Here is a 25,056-nt window from a genome sequence, read left to right on the forward strand (position 1 = left end):
AATTTGAACTGGCAGCCAGCAAGACCGGTGCCATTAGTGAAACACAAGATGACAAACTGCCATAATAGTGTCCAGTTTTCTGTTGACTGACATTAATTTGACATGCATTCAAACAGTGTGCTGTATGACTTGTTAAAATGTCATTGTGGTGACAAGTGCGGCACATACGCTGCATAATCAACCACAAATCACGATTAAATGAGAAGTCTGAAATGGAGAAGGACACGGTAATGAACGCAGAGAAGGAATATGAAAGAGACACATCTTAATGATGCACCAAATATTTACAGACATCTGTAAACCATCTGCAAGTAATTATCACATCTGTTTACAATAAACGCAAAAGCTTTCTTTGTCCTTAAGTTCATATTTATTTGTAAAAGGAAACAGGTGCTCATTGAAACATTTGACTAGTTAAATGACACAAACAGTTTTTTTATTGTTTGATAACACAAATTTTTATCTACAATGACAATGAAGTTTCTATTCATACAACAGTTATAATATAACGTTTTATACATGAACTGAAAATACAAAGTTACAGTAAACATGCCTTTTGATAAAAATATTTTTACAAAAAAATGTACATTTCTATACAACAGTTATCAGTTACACATCTCTACAAGTCCCACGATTCTGGTTTAAACCTGCAAGTACTCCAACAAACTGTCAGTGTATTATTTTTTATTATTTTTAACTTTTAAAATTCATCTAGCCTTTTTGAAATAAACATGGTAAGGGCTATTTACAGCGGAAAGAAAATCGAGTTGAGCCAAAAGTGTTCTAAAGTGACCCAGATAAATTACGACAGTTAAAAGCAATGAGGGTTTTTTTCTGTGTTTTTGCAGAATATTTGACACGTCACCATACTGTCCATCAAAAAACAGGCTACCAGCAAAAAAAGAACCCAGACAAAAACCCTTCCCCCAAAACAAACAAACCAAAAAAGATAAACATGTTGCAAAGCCATTTCCTTTAAACATGTTCGGGATACAAAAATAGTGCTAAATATTACACATTATCATCATTCACCAGATGCTTATTTTGAATGAGCTTCAGGATAATCTTTTTTTGATTTTATGCATGTTTTTCCCCAAGTAGCCCTGCCAGGACTGAGTAGTGTATTTATAACATTGTGCAAAGTGACTTTCCATTTTCGAAATCTTCTGCTGAAGGGAGTTTATTCAACCAAATCACAAAGAAATATTTGCTTACCTACTCTTGGTGGCATGGAATTTTGACAGCCTTGGTTTGGTACTTTCAAGCTACAATAATTTTTGTTTATGCTTTTCAAATCACTGAACAATTAGAATCGATTCGAATACAACCAACACATTAACTGGTATTCATAGTTTTTGAGAACAATTATTTTCTCCACAGTCAAAAAACAATTTAAAAAACACCACAGATGAGTGTATTTTTTAGATCAATTACGACACTGTTTTTCAAAAGAATGCCGAGTGATGAATTTATATTTTATCTTGGTTACACCAGAGTGGATCAAACCTTTAGCAATTCAAGGAACAAAAACTTAAAAACAGGGTCTCAGCTTTATCAGGAAATTATTGAGAAAGTCTTTTGTATTATTAACAATATGAATTATTTATAACCAGTTTCTAATTTGGTATTTTGAGTGAAACAACCTGTGAAACTTTCATCGAGACTGAATCACATAATTAAACATGTCTTATATAGCCTTCTTATGTATCCAGGATGCACCTTTTTAGTAGCGTTACTCCAAACAATAATCCTTCTTCATTAGGGAACCTTTAAACTATGCTAATAGCTTTAAAAGAATACATACCAGCTGATTACTTTGTTGCATCAATCAGCTGATGGAGCAAGACGGTGCTAACTAGCTACATGGCATTGTTAGTTATTATAGTTCAACTACTAATAAGAACTTCAACAATCTCAAATATGTATATAACATACCATTTAATATAAATACAGGGGGCTGAAACTGGCCTGTTTCCTTCTTACTAACATTAACTATATCATAAACATATCTAAGAATAGGGAAGTTCTTATTAATACCTTTGATAATTCAGATGTTCAGCACCAATCAGACGGTTTAATTCTGGGTTTTTAAACGTATTTTACATTGCGGGCCACATACACCTGAATTGGGCTGGACCAGTGAAACTACATTATAAATGTATAAAATTACAGAAGAGGTTCTGGCAGTTCACTGCCCATGCTGTCCTGTAATTCTAAAAAAACAAAGTTTTCATGAACTCACAAAAAAATGTACTTTTAATTTAGTGGACTCACCAAGGACTGTTAATTGTGTCTGCTAGCAAATAAACTGCAAAATAAAAGCTCCTGTGGGTCGGATATCCTCCCAGCATGCAAAAGGTCCCACAAAGTTTTTATAAGATGAAAACTAAACCTTAATGAGAAAAAAAAATAGGGATGCCAACAATACAACATGAGGAAGAAGAATGGAAAGATTGTGTTATCCCATCATTCTGTTGTTTGTGTTGCGATGCGTAGCAAGAACTTGTCGGTATCCAAATTCCAGTTTAAGGCCTTTATATTTTTATAATTTAAACTACAGTATTTTGAAACCTGGAGTCAGGGTGTGATTTATGAAACCAAACAGAGGTGTGGGAGTTGTTTTCTTTCCCCATGAAAATAATGAATGTATCACAGTGGTCCTATATACTCTGAGGCCAGTTAGAATATTTAGTACTGCTGTAATGTAATGTTCATAGAATAACGACAATCATCCATTTAAAACACGACATTTACGAGAATATTAATGGTAAAATTAATATGTGTAATATTCTCTGTCTCGTGATTTCCCCTTCAGACACAGGTAATCGACTCAAATGCAAGAACACAAATGGTGAAACTTTTCAGTCAAACACTAAAACACTGACAGTTTTTACTGTAATGAAGGCGTGAACAGAATTTTAGCCGATATGCATCTTCATCAATGCTACACAGCGATGAGCCGAGACACCTGGGTCCCAACAACAACCTCCTCTCAGCAGGCTTGGAACAGCATCAGCTTCTTATTGTTTGAATTAACACTGCGGTGGTTAAATTTGAGTGGTGGAAAAATACCAGAGTAAATTTGATTTGAATAACGAACACGTTGAACGCGCTGACATCCATTCACTTGCGACGTAATTCAATTTGCAACAGTTTATGTATAATCAGGTAAATTATAATTGCTCAGCTAAAGCTGAAACTAGATTGTTATGCAATGCACATAAACAGTTGAAGAAATTCCAATGTTTTCTTTTTTACTGTTCGTAAGCTGCACCGAGTGAACGGTCAAATGATCTCAGTGCCTAGTGAAGTTGCTTTAATAAAGCACTACGCTTTATTTCAAGTTCGATTATTCCAGAAATTTCGGGGTTCTGAATCAAAGATCTCATCCTGAGATAGTATCAAAGCCTGCCAATGTTTAATTTAAAATCATAACAAGTTCCACCATTTCAAAAAACCTTACTTTGCTGGCTCAACTAGATAAAATGGAATCAATGCAGGATGCAGAAGGAGAGGGTGAAGGAGAAAGGCGCTGGCTCCTGAACAGCAGCAGTCCATGTTGGGATGCACAAGCTGAGCGGGGAGGAGTGCACTGAGACGTTAGGGCACTGCTCCCTGGCAGGAGGCCTGTGCCAGTGTTGGCTCTCTACCACAGGAAGCCCTTTCTGCTTCTGAAACTTGGCAGGAGTTGGAATATATGATGGAACAGCCCCACAGGGCATTTGTGTGATAAATGGATAAAGCTGGATAAAGTTATGCTCACAGCTATTGGCTTATGTATGAGTCAAACCCGAAGCAGACGGCAGCGATGTTTCATTCTTTTGCTGAATTTCCTACCACGGTCACAGATTGTTCTGTCATTTATTCATTTGATATTTGAGCATAAACAAAAATTCTTTGAAAAACAGAAATTACAGCACAAGGACATTTCAGAAGAGCAATAACAATAGATCAAAAACATTTCCATCTTTGAACATAATTTCATTTAGAAATCCAAATAAATCCTTTTATTCCTTTGACTTCGGTTTGATTTTTTTCAGTTTCAGGATAAGAGTGCGAGTTCTTCCAATGAAATATAAGTTGCACATGAAGTAAACTCGGGCCACTGAATTAAAATGGGTCTTGAATATATTTTCTTTAGAGATCATCACATCACATTTTGTTTGAGCTGCACAGTCAGGCATCTAAATGTGATTCGGGGTCTCTCATACACAACTTACAGTCCTGAATGGGTGTCTTGATCCCTTACAGATCATTTCCTGTCTCTTGAAGGTGATGATGAATTCTAATACCACCCACCAGGAGCGTCTGCTTCCTCACCCTGAAGAGATAAAGGAGAAAACTTCTGAAAATACATTACAGAACTGCGTCTCCTCCTCAAACATGGTGAACGCTTATAATGCTGTAAATCTGATGAGGATTAAGCTGAATTTTAAGGCTTGTCCATTCTGAATGGCCTCAGAAATATCTCGGGAAGTGCAGAAATATTTCCTGGTAGCTGGAGCTGCCTCGCTAATCCTTCTGGACATGACTTATTGAGGTTCTTCTCACTGTGATTTTCAATCCTTGGTGGGCCTGCAAGCTACACATTCATATATTCTCTCGATCCTCGAGTGGGATTTTCAGGTTTTTAAATGTATGTGCTGTGAGGGGGTTCGGTGAATTGGCCACTGATGGAATTTCAAAAAGGCAGAAAGAAAATGGAAAACTCAAGTGTAACGTGGTTTCATAAGAGGTGGAGGGGGGAATAAGCTGTTGCCTAAACTGAACATTTTTGCCTGTACATTAAGAAACTGTAGCTACATAGCAACCACATAGCATATGCTCATTTTGTACAAAATCCCGCACAAATGATTAGCTTCATTGAGCATAAAGATGGAGAACAGAGGGAAATAGCTAGTCTTGTCATAAATGGCAATGAGAGGAATCAAGGGGCCTTTATTGGCAAATGATATAAGCTCATGCAAGCACAAAGTCCGGAAAGGTAAAAAGTAGTGCTGTCAGCATTAATCTTGTTAAAATGACGTTGACGCCATAACCGCTGCACGCCGTCAACACGTTAGCGCGGTTAGCTCATTAATGCATTAGCTCCGTGCAGCCACACGCACGGGGCGATCCGCACTAGCTTGCTAACGGAGATTTGCCGCGTTAATGCGGTTATGGCGTTAACGTCATCTTAACGAGATTAACGCTGACAGCACTAGTAAAAAGTCAGAAAACCAGGAAGACATGCAGCATAACAACAGGGAATATAAACAGGCATCTCAAAGAGGAGGCGGGCTATGAATACAGTGGGAGCTAATTAAACAATGGCAGATATAAGTGAATAAGGTAAAAAGAGTCAATGGCAGGTGAAGACAACAAGCGAGAAGAAAAACACCGGTGAGACTAAAATAACAACAGAATCACAAACAGCACTGTGCTACAAAGCAAGTCCAGCCTATGCGGCATGTCCCTCTGTTATCTGGTTTCATCTACCCTAACATCAGCAATCATGCTATGCGGGCACACAAAAGTGGCTATCAGCTCAACCGGAGGTTTAACAATCTAGCTATGAGCTAGTTTACATGAAAGCTGAAGCTTTGGCAGCATGTGACCATCAGAAACATGGACAGGTCCTCTGTCAAAAACCCCAGCTATGTTAGAGTAACAGGGTATCAGTGCTCTGTCATTAAGACATGGACGAATCACACCATCTATTATTCCACTAAATTAATATTTAAATGTTCATAAGACCGTTATAGTTTATATTCTTTCAGCTGCAACCCTTGGTAGCGGTAGCTGGGATTACTCTAAAGATTAAATCGAAAAGCGGAATTCAAATGTAGGCTTATGCTACGTACAAAATGATCTAATTTTACAACGAATAGATCAAAATTGGGTACAAAAACCAACAGAGCTCTGCAGCCTCTAATGAAGTGAGTTTGCCTTAAGTCATCCAACACCAACAGAAGACTAACAGAGTTTAACTCAGTGCTACGTCTACACTGAGCTACTCGTAAACACTGCCGCGCACGCATGCTGTGAAGAGCTAGCCAGCACCAAGCCAACTGATGGTGTGGCTGCATCGTTACCCACACCCTGAGAGGCGAGAAGCAGGGAACTCTTTACCTTAGGCCTCACCATTCATATCCCCTTTCACAAAATTCAATTAGATGAATGTTGTTTATGGGCAGTTCTGGCCCATTGGAATGTCATTATTGCTCCGTCTGTCGAATTCGGTATTAGATGCCCTTCAGTGAAGCTGGTCTTCCAAATGTCACGGAGCTTATGACTTAGGAGATGATTAACGAATGTTTAGAGAAGCTCAAGACACAGTTCAGCAGCTACGGTTTCTAATGAGGACTGGATGTAAGGTCTTTAATGAGGGCAGGCTGCAAGACCCCCCCAGAACCTTTTGCAGTCTTTTATTACGACTTCACAGCCACTATAATGGATGCTTAGATCAAATACAAATCTAAAGCTCTTACCTGATCTCAGTTGTCAATATCCGATACGTGGTTTTCTATCTGTAAAGGAGAGCACATAGAGGAGGTTAACATCACAGACATGATACAGCCTTTTTAACTGAACACAGAGGTTGTATTTAATCTTTTCTAAAGGTCACTGGTGATATACGCTCAACAAGAGCAGCCATGCCAACCCGCAGAACAGTCTTTGTAGCACATTATCACAAAGTGTGATCAATGTGACCTTCAGGAAACAAATAAATCTCTTCCACCATGCCTCTGAAAAATAATCTCTTCCATTAGTGAGGACACGGAGCTTTCATCTAGGATAGCATGGCCATGTTCACCTGCTGGGTAATGGCTAATAAATAAAGCATAATAAAGAAAACAAGGCCAGTGAAATACAGATAAAACCAGTATCAACTGTTTCCATGCCACTACTAGAACTTGACGATTGTGAAATGGAAAACATATTTAAAACGTTGAAGTATTGAGGATGTTTTGAATAGGTGAAGCCAACATGCATTTTGGTTTTGTTCCCCGGGACCTTCACCATACATCAGTCTCTTTTACTTAACAGCAGTCTATTTTTCAGCTGAAATCACTGGCGTAATAAATGTGCGTCTAAGCCACAGCTGACTGAGATCAACTGGCTGAGTGAATACAATCAATATAAGCATTGTGGGAACTATCGCGTCAGCGGAAAGACTGATTAGTTTCAGTTTTAGATTTTCCTTGATTGGAAATAGTAATCTTTTTGAATTGTTGGTAGTTTGAAACATAAACATATAAATGCCTTCCTTACTTTCCACCACCTTCCTCACTGGTTCTAGGGGTTTTGACCAGTTATGGTGTTTTTATGATATTTTAATGAAAAGATTGCTGTAACTACACAAAAGATGTACTGTATTGTTTCATTAAGTAATCCTTCTGTTAGGCTGATAACTAAATTACGCCGTCACTGGCTAATGTCAAGTATTTAAGCAGTGCATTAAAATGAAGGTGAAAATAATTTTGCTCAACAGACTACATATGTCTACGTCTAGGTTCGATTTGTTGTACATTCAGAGATGCTCTTCTTCATACCTTGGTTTTCAAAGTGGTTATCTGTTACTGTCGGCTTCCTATCAGCTTGAAGCAGTCTTGCTATTTTCACCAAGAGAACTGACACTCTGCTGATATTTTCTATTTTTCAGATCATTCTCTGTAAACCCTAGTGATGGTTGTGTGGGAAAATCCCAGTAGATAAACAGTGTACAATACTCAAAAGTCTGGCAACAACAACCATATCACATTCAGACTCACTAACATCACTTTTAGTGAACTGCTGATACCAACATCAATACTGACACTTTAAACTTATAAAGGCAGTTTATGTAGAGGAGAACAGTGTGCGATGACTTCTGAGATTAATCGTCATCAATCTGAAAATCACACATTTGAATGACCTCCAAATCACTGTGATTTTTGCTTTCTACAATAATTAATGCAACAATGTACACTGTACATTAGAGAATATAGACAACAAAACACACTTTTCAGCTTTTCACCTATTTTGAAATGATTTTTTGAGACCTAAAATGTCGCTAATGGACTTTGGGACAGCTTCTGTTGTTTAAATGGGCTACATACTGAACTACGAGGATAGAAACAAAGGATTGATCCATTACTGATACCAATGCTGGTGTCAGTACTATTGGTATTTGAACTGATCTGCCCACCTCTAATCACCTTTCTTTCCCAATTTTGACTTTCGGTCTTTACTTCAGCAGGTGGTCTTGACTATTTCTACATGCCTAAATGCACTGATTATTGGCTGTTTTACTGTGTTAACAAGCAGAAATCTATATACATCTATATAGTATAACACATAGTGTAATATATAATTATACAAAACTGATAAAAGTAATAAGTTCTCTTTAGTCAAATAAATTCATGTTTTATATGAACCCAGCTGAGAATTTGACATTTTCCACTAAATTATTATTATTTTGAAATAATCCTAATAATTGAATCTCTTTGAGGGATCATCTTTTGTTGGCTGCTTCTACTGACCTTGTGAAAGAAAACCTCTGAACTGAACCTTCACTTCACGGTTGGACCCACACCACTTCATGTCAAGTCTGTCTTAAAAGCTCTCCTATGTGTATTGAACCCACTGCTTTAATTATAGCCTGCAAGCATGTGTATGTGTGTGAGCCTGTGCCTGTGTGTGGGCCTGAGAAGAGGCTTACTTCCACTGTTTCAGCCAGGGTCGACAGGGAGAAACTGTCAGTCCGGACGCCCTCACCATTCACTCATGTGAAGCAACCGCTCTCTTAGATCTGTGGCCATGAATAATTCTGGAAAATTAACTTTCAGAAGGCGAAGACTGTCTGCCCACTTGAGATCTCCCAAAGTGCCTTGCTTTCTTCCCCCCTGTCAGGCCTGTCAACCGTTTCTCTTACCAGATGGTGGCTACCCTCCTCGTCATAGTCATCCTCGCCTCCATCGGTCATCTCTCCCGCCTCTACGTCCAGCGCCCCCTCGCCGGCCTCCTCTCCAGAGTTTTCTGCCGTCTCTGACACAGACTCCTCATGCAGGGAGTCACAGTTGTCCTCATATTTTCTCTGAGCCTCTGAGAGAGAGAAAGGAGGCCACAGTGAATGAAGTGAGAGTGTAAGCAGGGCCTGTATTTTTCTTTGATAATAATAGTAGTAGGCTGCTTTTTTGCTGTTTTCCCAGTTGTGCAGAAACAGGCCATGGTTCTCCTTACACTCAACTGAAGTGAAGTAGTTTGTCCTCAGCAAGCAACCGGGTGACTAACACTACTTTTTTTATTTGAAGTAGCAAAGCATCAAATTAGGATCAAAATTCTAGCATTTTACTGTGTTTATTCTTTTACAAGCGTGACATGTTTCACTTTTTCCCCCCAATTAACACACGTGTGTACAGTTCTTAGCAAATTTACAAGACCTCCTGTTACATTAAAAAAAAAGCAGGAATGCACGTACGTTTTGACAACAAATTTTTCAAAAACTGTTAAAAAATTATATCACTTTTATCATTTTTAACAGCAAATTGAATTCACATTTCTATTTGAACACTGGACTTCTCTGAGAAGTCAGAAATGAATCAAGAGTAACGTTAAACCACTCAAATTATATCTGCTCAGGAATGTAAATCATTTCAAAACTTAAAAAAACAAACAAAAGCTTTACAAGTGCTTTACTATTTTTTTTACTATATTGGAAAAATTAATGAATCTAAAAATAATAATATAATTTTAACTTTAAAAATATCATTTTGAGTAAAGATCTCACATATACACGTGGATTAATGATTACAGAGACACAAAAAAAGAGTTTTGGTAATTAAAGAAACTGTTAATTTAGAACAACTGTGGGATTCCCCTTAAACTGGGTGATGTTACAATTAATCTGTTTAGTACTCTACATGCTGAAAGGCACTGCTGGTAACATGTTTTTATTGTGCAAGGGTTCAGACAAGGTGTTGGTACTCCATAAATAGCTTCTTAAAGAGATCATATTAAATTTAAGGGATGTAACTGCACTGAGACAGCACACCTGATTTGCATTTAGATGGAAAAGGATTTAGATTTAAATTTTGTATAGTTTGCGTTATTTAAAACAAGCTCAAATATACAAAATCCACTTTTGCTAGCTAGCTACCAACAGATGTGTCAACCCCTGGATTTGCATATAGCTTAGGCTTCCTACTATTTGCCTCCATTTTCATCTTTTCTTTATTTATGAAGCCAGTTCATTTAAAGCTCCGCTATATGTGCATATTTAGGTTACAGTGTCACATGTCTGCATTAAATTAACTTAACATTAGGATTATTTATTACACAAATTGTATTTTTTTTCAAGATGTATCTGTGAAAACACATTTTATATCTTATTTTGATTTATTTTTATGTTAAAACATCATAATGGCTCTTCAGTGTAGTGGTTAACACTTTTCCTGAACAAATCAGAGATCCCTGGTTTGATCCTGGGAGGAGACACAGATCAGGATTAAGTCGGGAAGCACATCCAGTGCAAAGAGTTTGCCAGATCCAACATGCAGAGCTGCCCGCTGTGAGTAAGCGGCCCTTTATGAATAAGGGATCAATCCGAAGTAGCTTTATTTATGTACGCTGCTTTATACTGAATAGTCAAAATGTCTGTGCAGCCTAGTTTAAAACGTTTTACACAAATGTTTTAAGACCACAGCCCCAATATTCTCCTCATGTCACAGTTTATTATGCTTTATGACTTTTAATCTTGATGTTAACTGCAGAACTTTATTCCTGGAGAGCACAGAGAAATCAACATCCGTGTGTTGTCTCTGACTGCAGCCAGTTTTTTGTCACCTTAAGAAAAAGAACTTCAAAGATTAAACACCTGGCGAGCCGTGACTTCTTGATATCCTTTTTAAGACTGGCTACCTGTTGCTTTTTGAATTCATTATAAAATCTTTTAAAACCTTAATTGAGGCAGTCTGAACTTCTATTCAAAAACAGAACAAGTGAGACAGACAAAAGATGATCTGTAATAAAAAAATTAAGGCTATTTTATAGCAAAAAAGATGGGTACATTTTGTAGTAAATTGCCTCTGGTTTTTCATTTATCCGCATTAATTTTTCATTCTCACTGCTAACAAGCTCCACAGCAGTTTGCCTAGAACACAGCCGGGAGCCGGGTTGATTTACTCGGTCTTCAAGTGCCGTGGAAGTATAAGAGAGAAGTTGAAAAAAAGCCACACATGGTGACAAATGTGCAACATGCACTTTATGGCATGTAATTTAAATGACCTTCACACTGGGCTGCACTCTGAGGCTGTCCTGTAGTGAAGGGCACTGGTGAAGACCTCTCATATAAACTGAGTCAGCATGGTGTTGACACCTGTCTGCGGTTATGACAGAGAGCTCCGCTGCTCTTATCTCCCACAATGTCACTAAGACTTATGACCAGTCTATGCTCTTAATTTCCCTCCCTTAGTGGGTGGTGTCCCTTTTCCCTTTTGTTCCCGTCTAGCTCAGATTCTGCCGTCTGCTTCTCACCGGTTTCAGCTCTCTGCTGCTTCTCAATCTTCTCCAGGCGTCCCAGCAAAGAGTCAATCTTCATCTTGATCTGAGTGAGCTCTCGTTTAATGGTCTGAAGTTGGTCCGTTTTCACTACTGAGGCACAGAAATACAAAAATGATTTAATTTGCATACTCATTGTAATGATACACAGATTGCCTGCCTCCATCATATTAATACTCTTAGTCTCGAGCTTTGGATGTCATAACATCATCTGACTCACACTTTCCTCAGGGAAGAACATCTCAATCTGGCCAACTGAAAGCTACCCTGCTAAGACTATGGACCTGCTGCTTTCAATTTGAAGATTAGTGCACGGCTTACGCCCACCATGCTGTGCAGCGCTGCTCGAGTTTTACTCAGCAGTGCCAATATCTGAACAAACTGTGTGCGATCGCTCAGTAGATATTAGATCATGTTATTGAGCATGGAGATGGCGTGCACCTTAGGGCTGTACCTGCTTCTCTGAGTGCATATTGTACATTTGGTTAGTGATATTGAAAATTCATCATTTCCTGCTGTTTGAAATGGCTTAAGTGTTCACAGCATGAAGCAGCCAAATGGGCTGTATTTGTATCTATGCTGTTAGCATAGACTGTAAATGAAAGATGGACACTACCAGTACCAACCAGGCTGTTTTGCAGCCATGACAACTAGAAGTCTTGTCACAAAGAAATAGATCCATCCGTCCATCCATCCATCCATCCAATTAGCATGTCTTTTGACTGTGGTAGTCACGGTATTTGGTCTTTGACCCAGTGTTTTATGTTCTGGGCTTGTGATTCCTGTTTGTTTATTATTATTTTGATCATGAATAGTGGGTTATGTTTCCTGGTTTAGTTTTCTTGTGCTTATGTGTTTCTGATTATGTTGTTTATCCCTGGTGATTCAGGTTTATTTTAAGTTGATAGAGAAGGAAAAGCTGAAGAGTTTCCTTCAGCTTTTCCTTCTCTATCTTGTCCTCAGTTTTTTGTCTGTACCCCCCTGTGTCGCTCCCCCTCTCTCCACGTCTCACTCCCTCTGTGTCCCTCTTTCTCTTTGTGTCTCTCTGTTTCTCTTAGTCATGTCTCTGTGTTTTATCTCCCTCACCTGTTCCCATGTTCCTCTCTGTGTTTTATCCACATCTCCCCAATCCCCAAATCCGGTTCTTGTTGCAATACTTGCAAAGTAGATATTTCATTTAAGGGAGGAAACACTACGAATATGCAAAAGCATTTGCTCACAAAACACGCGATGACCTTAAATGAATGTCGTGTTTTTAATTCCGCTCCGGACTCGTGAATCTCAACCCAGCAGCAGCGGTAACATTTGCACGTCCTCTCCTGTTAATGCGGCAGGTAAATAATCAACTAACAGTGCATATTATGTTAGTGCGATCTGCCTTATTACAAAACCTGCCATTACTGTGCATTTAGGTGATCATGATGAGACAGACAGACAGAGTCTGGCTCAGATGCCGGCAGTTCTCGCTGCAGTCTACCGGTAGCGTCTCCTTTCAGGCCAGGATAGATGAATGTCACCGAGCAGTGACTAAGTTTGTGGTAAAAGGCTTGCACCCATTTGCCACAGCAGATGCCCCCGATTTTCGGTAAGTGAATGTGTTTAATTGTAGGCAGGGACATTACTGGATATTCTTGTGTAATTGCCACAGAACAATTTATGTTATACTTTGTTATTGCTACAGAAGAATATTTATTTTATTGTTTTACATTTACAATTTTTTTTCCTGTGGACCCCGTAACACCCCATTGAAGAAGCTGTGGATCTCTTAAGATCTCACTGTTGGGTTTGTAAGGCCATGTTACTCCTATATTTCTATCTTGTTCAAAGAGAAGATATAAAACAAAGTTCTAAGCTATTCGACCTTAGTGTTCTCCTTTAAAAAAAAAAAAAAAGAATCGATAAGAGAATCGATAAAGAATCGAATCTTTAAACAGAATCGAAAATGGAATCGGAATCGTGAAAATCTTATCAATAGCCATCCCTAGACATATTGATACCATAAACTCTTAAGGAAAATAATTACTGAGGATCAAGCGAAGTAATTTTCTCACACAAGGATTGGACCCCTCATGGCAATCAAAGACACATTTCCATTCTTGTACTTGAGGAGCTTTGGTGTTGATGAGCTGGCTAGTGCTTTTGGCCACTGCTAAAGCTTTTGCTGTCACTGTGATTGGTTTGTGTTTGTTAGTCTGATGATGGCCTCCTTCACTTTGACTGACAACCCTTTGTACCTCATATTGAGAGCTCCAGTGAACAGCTACCAAAAGCAAATTCAACACTTTGAATAAACTCTAGGTTGTTTATCAGCCTATTTTTATTGCTGAACGACAAGGGAACAGACCTCACCTGGCAATAAAACCGTTTGTCAGTCTACTGTCAAATTACTTTTGAGCCTGAGAAAAAAGGTAATGTAATACTTTTATTAAACCCTTTGAATTGAAGCTAAAAGTTTGCATTTCTTGACTCTTTGAGTTTCAATCCACTCTGGTGGTGTAACAGACGTGAAATCACAAAAATCAAGTAATTGCCCAAACATTTAAGGAGCTGACTGCATGTCTATAACAGATAGACTAATTGCTTTTCAAAGAGTGAGAAAAATTCGGAGACAAAAAAGGAGCCATCAACGACCCCGATGAAGGCCACGAGCTGAGACGCATCGCACTGTTTCTACAACAACTCTTAGACATCCATTAGCAGCTAAGCGTGTCAAGAATATTAAACACATTTAATTAAATTCTCTGTCTCTCTTTCCAGGAAAGTACTGAAAATCGACAGTTCTTATAAATTCAACAAATCTAACTCAACCAAATCAACTGAGACTTTGTACCTCATTCACATTAAGCATTAACAGCTTCCAACAGAGGAACAGAGAATAGATGAAAAGAAAAAGATTTTACCTTCCCAGTAAAAATGTAGCTTAGAGTTGTGTAAATGATCCCAGAGTTGGAACACTTGAATAATTGCATTCATGTATTTTATCTTACTACAGATTCATTAGTAAAACTGCAACTTATTCACAGTTGAATCCATACAAGTTTAGTTTATGCATGCGCACAACTTCACATTATTTCATAAACAGTCAGAGGCCTGTGTCATAACACGAAACGGTACTTTTGAATGATTAAGTAGGCTAAAATGAATACTTCTGCTCGTAAGGTAAACAAACAAAAAAGCCTTCAAACGATATCAGTGTGTTTCAAAGCCACTTTTGCATTTCACACACTCACAGTTGCGTGATCGTTGCTTCACTTATAGAGCCGCATGAGAAACAGGCGGCACAATTTTCCCTCCCACAGCTTCTGTTTACTGCCTTATAAATAATTGCTCTCCCCTACCTGCTTCGCCCGGGGTCTAAGTGTTCGCTCCACAATACACAGCTGACGTTGGAGTAAATGAAGTGTAACTCTATCATGTCAAAGTTTGAGTCTCAACCTTGATATGTCACATGGAAATAACAACTGCCGAATAAAAATAAATAAATAAAAACTCAACGTCATAACCAATTCAATCTGGTCCGTCTCACGGCTGCTGAAATGAGGGTGTACTCCTCAGCAGCTTGAACTGAGCAGATTAAAGAATTTAGACCAAACAGTAATAAGATAATCTCATTCCTTACCCCTCTGAAGCTGAAATGTGTCATCTTTTGAGAGGAGGGGGGGAAAAACAGACACCAGAAGTTGAGAAGAAAACATAAAATTCTTTTTGACACCTATCAGATTCTGTCAGGGCTGGAAAGAGGACGGATGAGCGCTCTGTAAACACACCCACGAATTCCTGTAAAGCTTCAGCTGGAAAAACCAGAGACAGGAGAGGCACGCTAAATCAAAAAGTAGCTTGTCTGGTTATCATTGTCTGCATGTGGCTCTTTAAGTTGGCTCCTGTGATGTACATTTACACCCACATGCCATCACAACGCAAAGCCCATCCAGTCTACCAGCTACTTTGAACGATCTGAACTAATGCATAAAACATAAACACCTACACTTAGAATAGAATAGAATAGAATTCAACTTTATTGTCATTGCACATGCACAGGTACAGGGCAACGAAATGCAACGTGCATCCATCCAGAAGTGCTTTAGTGATATAGATATATTACAATATATATTAGCAATAATATAGATATGTGAGTATATTACAGAAATGGGTCTATTATGGTATGTTATAATGTACACGGTATGAAGTATGTTGTGAATATTCTATAACTATAAGTATGTACAGGCTGAGTACAAGCTATGTACAGGATATGAACAGGATATAAATATGAAAAACTATACAGAATATGAAATAAATAACTTTACAGAATCTTAGAGAAGATGTCAGTGCGTGATAATAACAAAAAATACAAAATCCTGACATTTTACCTCGTGGTAAACTAGATTCCCCCCAAAAAAGACTTTTTAATCTGTCACCAGAATTTGTGCTGAAAAACAAACACTACAACTCTCCCTCCAGTAGGATCCAATTCACACTACACAATATTTGTCATTGTGTGCTTTCTTTGAATCGACGCGGTATGATCAATGTGTCCATGAAAAAGAGTGAGAGCCCATGGTGACACATTGGAAGCATTAAATAAGTAATGTGTCAGGAAATCCCAACACCTATTCTCATCTTGTTTTGTAAAGCAACCTAAAATCTGTGATAGAGCAGAAAATTGATCTTTCTGAAGGTAAAAAAAAGGGGGAACAGTAGATACGCAATCATATCTCTACAGGGCACAAACTGAGGTATCTCTATCTCCTTCTCGGCTTTACCTCCTTCCATTTGTGCAAACCAACATCGATGACTAGACACACATATACCACCCACTTCCCTATTCCAACGTTATCTGAGCTCACTCTGGGCAGCTTCCTCGTCGTCCTTTGATGATAAGAAAATGTGGAACAGTTTCTAATTTATCGCGGCCTCCAGGCCTTTTTTCCTTTTGTGCTATCAGGCGCATAAGCTGCAGAGAGAAAACATGCCCGTCCTAATCCAACATTGTATCATCAGCGCAGCATCTTTAGATAGCTGGAGTTAAAGGAAAAGGCTGGGGAAAAAAGCCATTGTTATTTAATAAGCATCAGGAAAGATTTAGGGAATGAGTAATGGGTCTAATTTTAGGACCTCATGATGAACGGCAGACGTTTTATCTTGGGGATAGTGAGACTCTCTTGAATCACTGGTCTATGAAGATTAAACTGGACAAAGAGTTTTAGGGCTGGTGATGCTGATGTCATTTACTGGGTTTTAGGACATAATCCGTTAGTTTTAATACTGGAAAACAGTGATTTTTCTGGAACACATGTACCTCTTTTTAACCACATATTTGTAAGTATTCAGTAAAACTGAAGTAAGCTCACTAGTGTAGTGTTTCACTAGAGATGAAACGTCTTCAAGTAACTTAAAGAAGTCCAGACGCTTTTCTTTGCAAGCTCCTTTGACTCACTAATGTACATTCCCACATGGACTTGGTGCTTGGTTTGTTTAATTATTTAGGATGGTATCCAGTTAAATCCTCACCCAAAGGGTTCAGTTTGAAAGTGTCACAATTTTGGCTGTGCTCGGCAGTGTAAGTTCCCACTGTCACTCTTAGACTAGCTGTTTTTTTAACCTTAGTTTTACATGCAAAATAGAACACAAAGAAGAATTAATTAAAAACCCTGATAGTAGAAACCGCGGTGACATTCTGAAATGTCTTGCTCAGGCAGAACGACAGTCTGAAACCCAAAGATTTTTAGTGTGTTCTTATAAAAGGGTAGGAAAACCTGAAATTATTCCCATTGGAGGAGCTGGATTCAGTGAAAGAAAGAGTGGCTTTAGAAGAGAGGGCTGAGAGTGGAAGATGAACACAGTACAGAATCCAAAGGCTTCATTCATTCAAGTTGTCGCCAGCACAGCCAATCAAGCCTTAATCCTTCAAATGTCTGTGCCTATTAAATATTATAAATATCTTCTTAACGCAGACAACACACGCTGCATGACAACATAAAGTTTATTATAGTGATTACACGATTTCCTCCAGTGACAGCAGCTCCAGTTTCTTGGGGATTTGTTTGTGCAAAACGCATTGTGATAAAAAAAATGAAACAGCAGGAATATAGTTTAAAATGTTAGATTATTTGGTTCATGTGTCTATGGGTTGTTAGGAAAATCTGCAATGTGCTCTCGCAATGTAATGCAATGATAATGTGACTTGCAGTGAACTTGTAGTTTCCCATCTCTCTAATTACCTGGTGCGTATACATTGTTGGAGTCTCCTTTTGTTCTTTGTTGTGTCGTCTCTTGTGGTTGTGTCCCTCACTGAAACAAATGTTTGATTTTCCTAGTTTTGGTATTCTTGTATTTCGTACTTTGTTTTAGTTTAATAAAACCAGCTTTTAGTATACCCCGTCAAGTTTGGGTCGTACTTCTGCCAGCAACACAGCCTACTGTGAGACACCTATAAGTGATTCTTTACATCCTTTAACTGTAAAATTGAAGAGCATATACACAGAATTTAAATCCAGACACTTTAATATTCCTCTCACCTCATGCCTTATCCTCTTATGCCTCAGTCATACAGGTCTATAGACCAGGTGAGTAGTTTCTGAAGGTTGCTGACTGTCAATAGGTAAAATTGTAAGATTGTTTTGGTCACTAGCAGATTCTCATGGTTATCTGTAGTTTGAAAGGTGTTGGTTGCAAACGAAAGGCACAACTTTTACTGTGAAGTTGAACACTTTCCATTTTAAATTTCACTTTGCTAACAGGGTAATTAGCTAGTGTTTGTAGAGAAGTTGGCATCTTCTGTGCAAACTACGGGCAACAGTGGAAATCTGTCAATCACAAAAGCAATCACAAGGTTTTCAGGGCAGCGCCGTGCCTTTTGTGGTCATTTTCACTCATCCAACAGTCCAACACTGTTTTGCTAAACCTTGTGACAGTGGTGAACATGGCTGTAAACAAATAAAGGGCTTGATTTGAGCTTCCCCAGCTTCAAATCCAAAAAGTAGAAAAGTCAAAATCACGGTATTCACCACTCTCTTGATCTTTGGTATACGTGATTGAAATTTGAAGCTTACTATTTTTTTCAGTTACTATTTTAAAAGCTACCAGGCTGCTACATGTTTTTTATTATCAGGATTTGCAAATTTCATTTTGATTTATTTGCACAAACTAGGATTATTATTATACATAATTTTAAACTCAACACCACTACCCAGAAAAATAATCAATACCATTTTCAATACGAAAAATAACAAAAAAATTAAATGGATTATTTTTTTTGAATAAATACTAGAAAAATACCAATAATTAAATAGTTATTAAAGTAGGAAATACAAAATATTTTAAAGCTTAACTTTTCACTTGAGATTGCGGTTTCTGTTATGGAATTAGTTAACCCAAAAGTGTGAAAAAACCTCCCTAAAACACATGTATCCTCATGATCCAGTCATCTGATGACTGTCTCCCACCCCAACCCACCCCGAGTAAATTACTGCTTGTGTAGCCCAAGTGGTTCAAGCTGCCCACACTAGCCCACCATTTTGCCAGGACAGCCTAACCTTATTTTTCTGTCCAATCTATCTGGGCCACAATCAATACAAACAGTGATTTTTCATGGTCCTGGCAGGGGCAAATTAGTCTCCCAAACATACAGCACCACTGCTTAGACAGAGAAGAGAATTCATTGACTCTGTCCAAAAAGAGGATGGGAGATGCTCTTTTTTTGCTCTTCTCTGTAATACCAACTGCAGCTGGGTCCTCCTGACAGGCCTTACCAAGCTGCTCTCGCTGATAACACTGGCTAGACAGGCAACAATGAAACAAACACTGTAACCAATTACACAGGCTGCGGATAGAGACAAACGTTTAGAGAAACACAGCTGACCACAGCTCCACAGAGATGGCCCCAATCTCACTTTAATTACATTTAGGACGTTATAGTGCATCACCAGTTAATCAGAGCACCAAACGGGATCCAGATGGATGCTGGGTGACAGGAATAGCACTGTTTGCTGAATGGGTACTGCTTGGAAAGCTGGGATTATATTTGCGTTTTGCTCTACATTGCAGCGTGGCTCGCTCTGAGCTGCTAGAGTGAAATTAAATAGCTGTTTATAGAGGCGCTTCGCAAGGAGCACAGCTGAATTATGCCAATGCTCTTTATTCTCTGAGCCGTGGTTTTGAGATGTGCATTAAGCCGTCAGATTCAGAAGGGACAGAATACCATTAGCGTAATTAGGCTGTGCTCTGTAAAAAAAAAAAAAAAAAAAAAAAAAAAGTAAAATCTGACAGGTCCAGTGTAAACACAAGACGAGCAATAAAGCACCTTTGTTACGTACATTTCACTCCGGCGGAGGATGATGTGGGAGGTCTGGAGGATGAAGACGAGGAAGAGGAGGATGTTTTGATGGGGAAGGAGGTCTTCCCACGGCGGGAGGAGGGAGCGAGCACCCTGGAGCGTTTCAGCGGGATCACAGCTCTGGGTGGGGGGGCCACTCTGCCATGGTAGTCAAAAAGCCTCAAGAGAAGAAAAACCTATAATATTACACTTGACTTCTTACGCATTTTCCATAGGCCCTATAGCAGTCAGCAAATGTTCATCTAAAGGGTTATTTGATTTATTTCACCACTGCTTCTTTCCACAGCCCTCTCGCTATTTCCAGTATTGAATCAGAAGGCAGATTTGCTATGGATTACTCGACTTCCTTCTCACAAACAGCACAGGTAAAACAAAAGACAGATGTTCCAGTTCAATTTTCCTGAGATCCCCATTTCTGTTCCACTAAAGGGTGTGTTGCATGCATGGAAATAATCCCTTCACATATATAAGAGGATGAAATTGAGAGGGTGCTTAATGTCAAATAAAAGTGCCAGCTTTGACTGTTCCTGGTGACACCAGATTGTCACAGCTCTCAATGTGAAGTTTGACATTTAGAAAATAGAAACTGTCTCTGCAGATAAGCACTCTGATCATTGGTGGATAAATGTGAGACAAAACAAGTGTTTCTTCATCAGCATGTTGATCTGTTCAGTCTGCACGACAAGACGACTATTTCAGTGTACCTGTCTGGGAACGTGAATAGAATTTAATAGGCAGGACAAGTGTCTCAAAGTCTGTTTTACTACCCATTTGCTAAGACGCAGAAGAGATGTGAATAGTAATTATTATCACAGAAAAACAGCTCTGCAAAGCTTTGAATTCTACACATTTATATGGTCATAAACAATACTCAAGTAGGCTGTGGCATTTAAGTGAAGCTCAGGCCTAAAGTATGACGAGAAAGGCAGGATGGACTCATGGGTTGAACATTGTTCATGCCAGATTCTAACCCTACTATTCAAATGTTGCAGCAGAAATCAAGACATCAGACCAGGCAACAACTTTCCAATCTTCTACAACCCAGTTTTTGCGGGTGTGTTAGAACCATATCCTCAGTTTCCTGATATTAGGAGCGGCACCCAGTGTGGTCTTCTGCTGCTGTAGTGCACCTGCATCTAGGTTCAATGTGCTGTACATTCAGAGATGCTCTTCTGCATATCTTGGTTGTAAATAGGGTTTATTTGAGTTAACGTTGCCTTCCCGTGAGCCTGAAGCTTTGTTGCTTTTTACAACAAAGCATTTTCAGAGAATTTCTGTTCACTGGATATTTTCTCTTTTTCTGGCCCTTCTCCGTAAACCCGAGGGTCGGTTGTTTGGGAAAATCCCAGGAGATCAGCATTTCTACAGGGATTACATGCACCAGCCCATCTGGCACCAACAACCACACAATTTTTTTAAGATTTATTTTTGGAAGTTTTAGCCTTTATTTGATAATACAGTATTTAGGGTGAAAGAAAAGCATAGCTTGAACCCAGGTCAGAAAGTTGCTTTAATAAGTAGTTAAACAGGTGTACCTAAAAGTGACCAATGAATGCATTTCAAACTGAAATTGTAAATACCTCTACAATGTAACAGAGCAATGCAGTTTTCGTGGTGTAGCCAACATGCACAGCTAAAGACCAACATCAAAATAGTCACAGGACTGCTAGCTAGCTATAGTTGATTAAATAAGGTGGGGAATTTACAGTTTCAGAAGGTAATCCTGCTACTGTCACAGATTTTACTTTCTAATGTGAGAATGCAAAGCTTGACAGATGTTACAATTAAACTGAGTCTATAGAAATTATAATGTGATGTATAATGTTCTGAAATGTTACATCTGATCACATATTGGTAAAAAAAAAAAAAGAATGGTACCTACCTGCTGTAGAAATCATCCCTGTAGTACTCGTAATCAAATTCATAACCACTATTAGAAAGACAGAAGGGGAGGAAGGCACAGAGAAAGACAGAGAAAGAGAGAATGCGATGGATTATGATAAGAGGAGCCATTTCAAGCCTGTCAAAAGTAAGCAGATAAAACACAAACTGTTCCGAGTCAAACGGACATGCTCTAGTTGACGCCTACAGCCCATCACAGGTTAAGCAGTAAGCCTAAGCTACGCTGGCATGCAAAGACCACAGATCGAGAAAAGATCAACAAAAAGTTTGAGAGAGCCAATACAGTCAGAGTCAAAAAGAAAAAAAGTTTTTAAGACCCTAGAGCTGAAAATCGATGTGGCACGCTCAGGATGACAACTGATTTAGAATTCAGGGAGAGCAATAAAATAAAGAGAAGCAGCGATGAAAAGGAGTTGTTTTGAAATGCTGCTATTCTCGCAGGAATTTTAATGTATTAATGATTAATGCATTACTATTTCGATTTAGAACAGTGTAGTGTTGGTTTTTGCTTCTCCGGATCCTGCTCCATAATTACCATATTACACCCGACTCATTTCTACTGCAGATATAAATTGCAAATGAGGTTCTATGATAAAACAATGCAAAGACTAATAAAATTAGTGTAATAATACTGTAAAAAAAAACAACTAACCAACAGTTCACAAAAGTGTAAGGTATAAGCTTTGCCAATGAAAGCGTCCCAGTGACACTTTCCCAGAAAAAACATGCCTAAACCTCTATCACATTAGTCTGCAGTAAACAAGCGCAGCTTTGATCTGTTTGTGACCAGGAGATGTGTGCGGGGCAGAGAATCAGGGTCATGCTTAATGAAGCTTACACAACAGTTTCTCCTTCGAGATTTACAGACTTGTGCTGAAAAAACTTCAGTCGACGTTTTAAAACTCAATTAGAACGAGGGGGAAAAAAAGCGAACATAATAGGGATCCTCATATTTTTAATATTACTGCACATTTACATCAGCTGGAGCAGCAGGATGTGAAAGATGATTAATATTAATGATAAGAAACTTTTCCAGTGGAGGAGCATGCTGGAAGAAGGGCAAGTCTTACCTGTAGACAGCTGAGAGCGGCCGTTTGGAGCCCGCTTTGGGCCTGTATGGCTTGGGCTCCCCGGCCATGTTTATGTCTGTAAAAAGACAAAGCGAAAGTCTTCAGTCATCGGTCATAAAGGGGTGTTTTTACTGTGGATTAAAATAACATACAGAACACCTATTGTAACTGTGTAATTTAAGTATTTTTTATTTCATTTTTAAGTATTTTTCTTAAAAAAACAAACAAACTATCCATCTGTTTCTTTGTCTGGCGATGTGTGGTCCAAATTTTCTTTGCAGGAATTTTAGGTCAGAACACGCTGTGTGTGGGCTGCCTCGCCCTCTTCCTCTGCAGCAGAGGACACACAACAAAACAGCAGCAGAGACTCTCACACTGAGCTTAAATGAAACACGACCAAACAAATTAATTAACAACATCAAATAAAAATGTTTTAAAGCTCTGTTATTTGGGGTCTCGACCGATTGTACAGAACTTAACTATACACATTTCTTGCATGACATTGTGCACACACTGCAAATACTCAATCACTACTAACCGACTCGCAATAAAACTTTGAAAGTTAAAGCAAATCCAAGGATGTTTTTGCCAACTAGTTAGGAAATATGCACATTTTTCTCCTAGTGACTGATGGTTGCTAGGTGGTGGCTGACTTCTCTCTATGGCCTGTATGAATGGTGCTTTTGCAACTGATTTCCCAGCAACCGCCATTAACCTCCAGCAACTACTCACCAACCGGTGGGGGAACAAACATTTAATTAATGGTTGACATAGTGTAATGAACCAGTGTCTAGGCCGAAATTGCCAACATGATTGTCACGCGTCCAAAATGGCAAACAAGTTAACGCCACATGGTTAGCGAGCACATGTCCTGTAAACCTCAAAAGAATCTCATGATTTCATTTTTGCTATTGTGTTCACTCTGGTCTGTTGTATCATGTCATACTTTGAAAACAATGCGAACTGAAATACAGCTGCCGAAAAATACCTACAAACATTAGGTTTTATTCTATCAGAGGATTACTTTAGCACTACATGTCTAGTTAGCTATGTGCTAAAGTGAGCTTTGTGCTTTGTGCTATAGCTAAAGCAACAGCAAAAAATAACTGCGTGGCTCACAGCTTTCTGACTTTATCAAAATCACAATACACAATACAGATAAGATGCTTTAGCCTAACTTACAACAATATAATAGCTTAAAACTTGCATTGGTATATTTGACTTGACAATAGCTTGCAGCACAAGTAAGAATACTGACTGACAGGAGTCCACATTTTCCCCCCATACGCCAATCTCCAGAAAAGTTTGTGTGGTTTCAGCAGTTCATAAAAACTTAGTTCTGGATTGTTTACCCTCTTGGTAGTGCATTCCACTACACTGCAAATCTCAGGCACTTTTCAGTTTGTTGCTTGCAGACAGAAAAGATGAACAGGCACCTTCATACAACACAAAGTCAGTGAAATGCTGTGTATTGCTTCCCCTCAGGTGTGGACCAGACTTAATTGTAGTCTGTCTCTATGTGGCAAGCCCAGCTATGAAAACATAGAGGACATAAGGCCAGATTACAGCACAAATGGTAGAAGTGTGATTTCTTTCTCTCCTAAGAAAGCAACTACTCCATTATGTCTGTATCTGTATTCGGTGGGATACTATCTTATATGAAAACCTTTAATTTTGTGCTTATACTTGCTGGCAACTTAATTATACTGTGTCAGATACTGTTTTGCTATCTGCTCATAACTGTTGAAAAGGAGGTTATCTTACGCTCTGTATGAATAAATCAATATTCGCTTCTGAATATTATCATGCAGTATACGGGATATCACAGAAATTCATTCAGTGTCGGTGTTTCCTACGCTGCGGTGTAACCTAATTTAAAAGCCAAAAACTGTGCCCATGAAAGTGAAATAACTTCCTTTCTTCAAACATCCTCACATCGAGCAACGGCTTGTGATGGTGGCACACAGTTCAAAGCCACGGCTGAGCACAAGGGAGCATAAAAGTACTTCATAATACAGAGATTTAAAAAATCAATTTAAGCTCTTTGGAAGCTTTGTGCTGTTTCCGCTGCAAAACTGAACTTTTCATGCGACATTTAAAAAAAGCTGCAGTACCGTCGAGTAGACTCACTAAATTCGAGGTGCACTGCGAGAGCCAATTTTCTAAAGGCAAGACTGGAGACCTTGCTGCCGTGCACTGGAAAGATTACAAAACAAAATTGTCGTTGCAAGG

The 25,056-nt window shown here is 38.8% G+C and overlaps 1 protein-coding gene across 3 annotated transcripts in view; it reads right to left on the bottom strand.

Moving 5' to 3' along the window:
- Positions 1-360: 360 nt before the first annotated feature.
- ralyl (RALY RNA binding protein like) overlaps positions 361-25,056 on the bottom strand; it is a 115,765-nt gene continuing 91,069 nt past the window's right edge. For all 3 annotated transcript variants that reach the window (XM_005730495.1, XM_005730496.2, XM_005730497.1), the window contains 7 exons: positions 22,825-22,900; positions 21,735-21,782; positions 19,833-20,011; positions 11,497-11,613; positions 8,897-9,066; positions 6,471-6,509; positions 361-4,321 (listed from right to left, as the gene is read on the bottom strand). In XM_005730495.1, the coding sequence (XP_005730552.1) occupies positions 6,477-6,509; positions 8,897-9,066; positions 11,497-11,613; positions 19,833-20,011; positions 21,735-21,782; positions 22,825-22,900 (623 nt within the window). In that variant the 3' untranslated portion in view covers positions 361-4,321; positions 6,471-6,476. The remainder of the gene's footprint in view (positions 4,322-6,470; positions 6,510-8,896; positions 9,067-11,496; positions 11,614-19,832; positions 20,012-21,734; positions 21,783-22,824; positions 22,901-25,056) is intronic.

This window comes from Pundamilia nyererei, unplaced genomic scaffold (genome assembly GCF_000239375.1).
Source record: "Pundamilia nyererei isolate P.nyererei 1_Seehausen unplaced genomic scaffold, PunNye1.0 scaffold00037, whole genome shotgun sequence".
Classification (NCBI taxonomy): Eukaryota; Metazoa; Chordata; class Actinopteri; order Cichliformes; family Cichlidae; genus Pundamilia; species Pundamilia nyererei.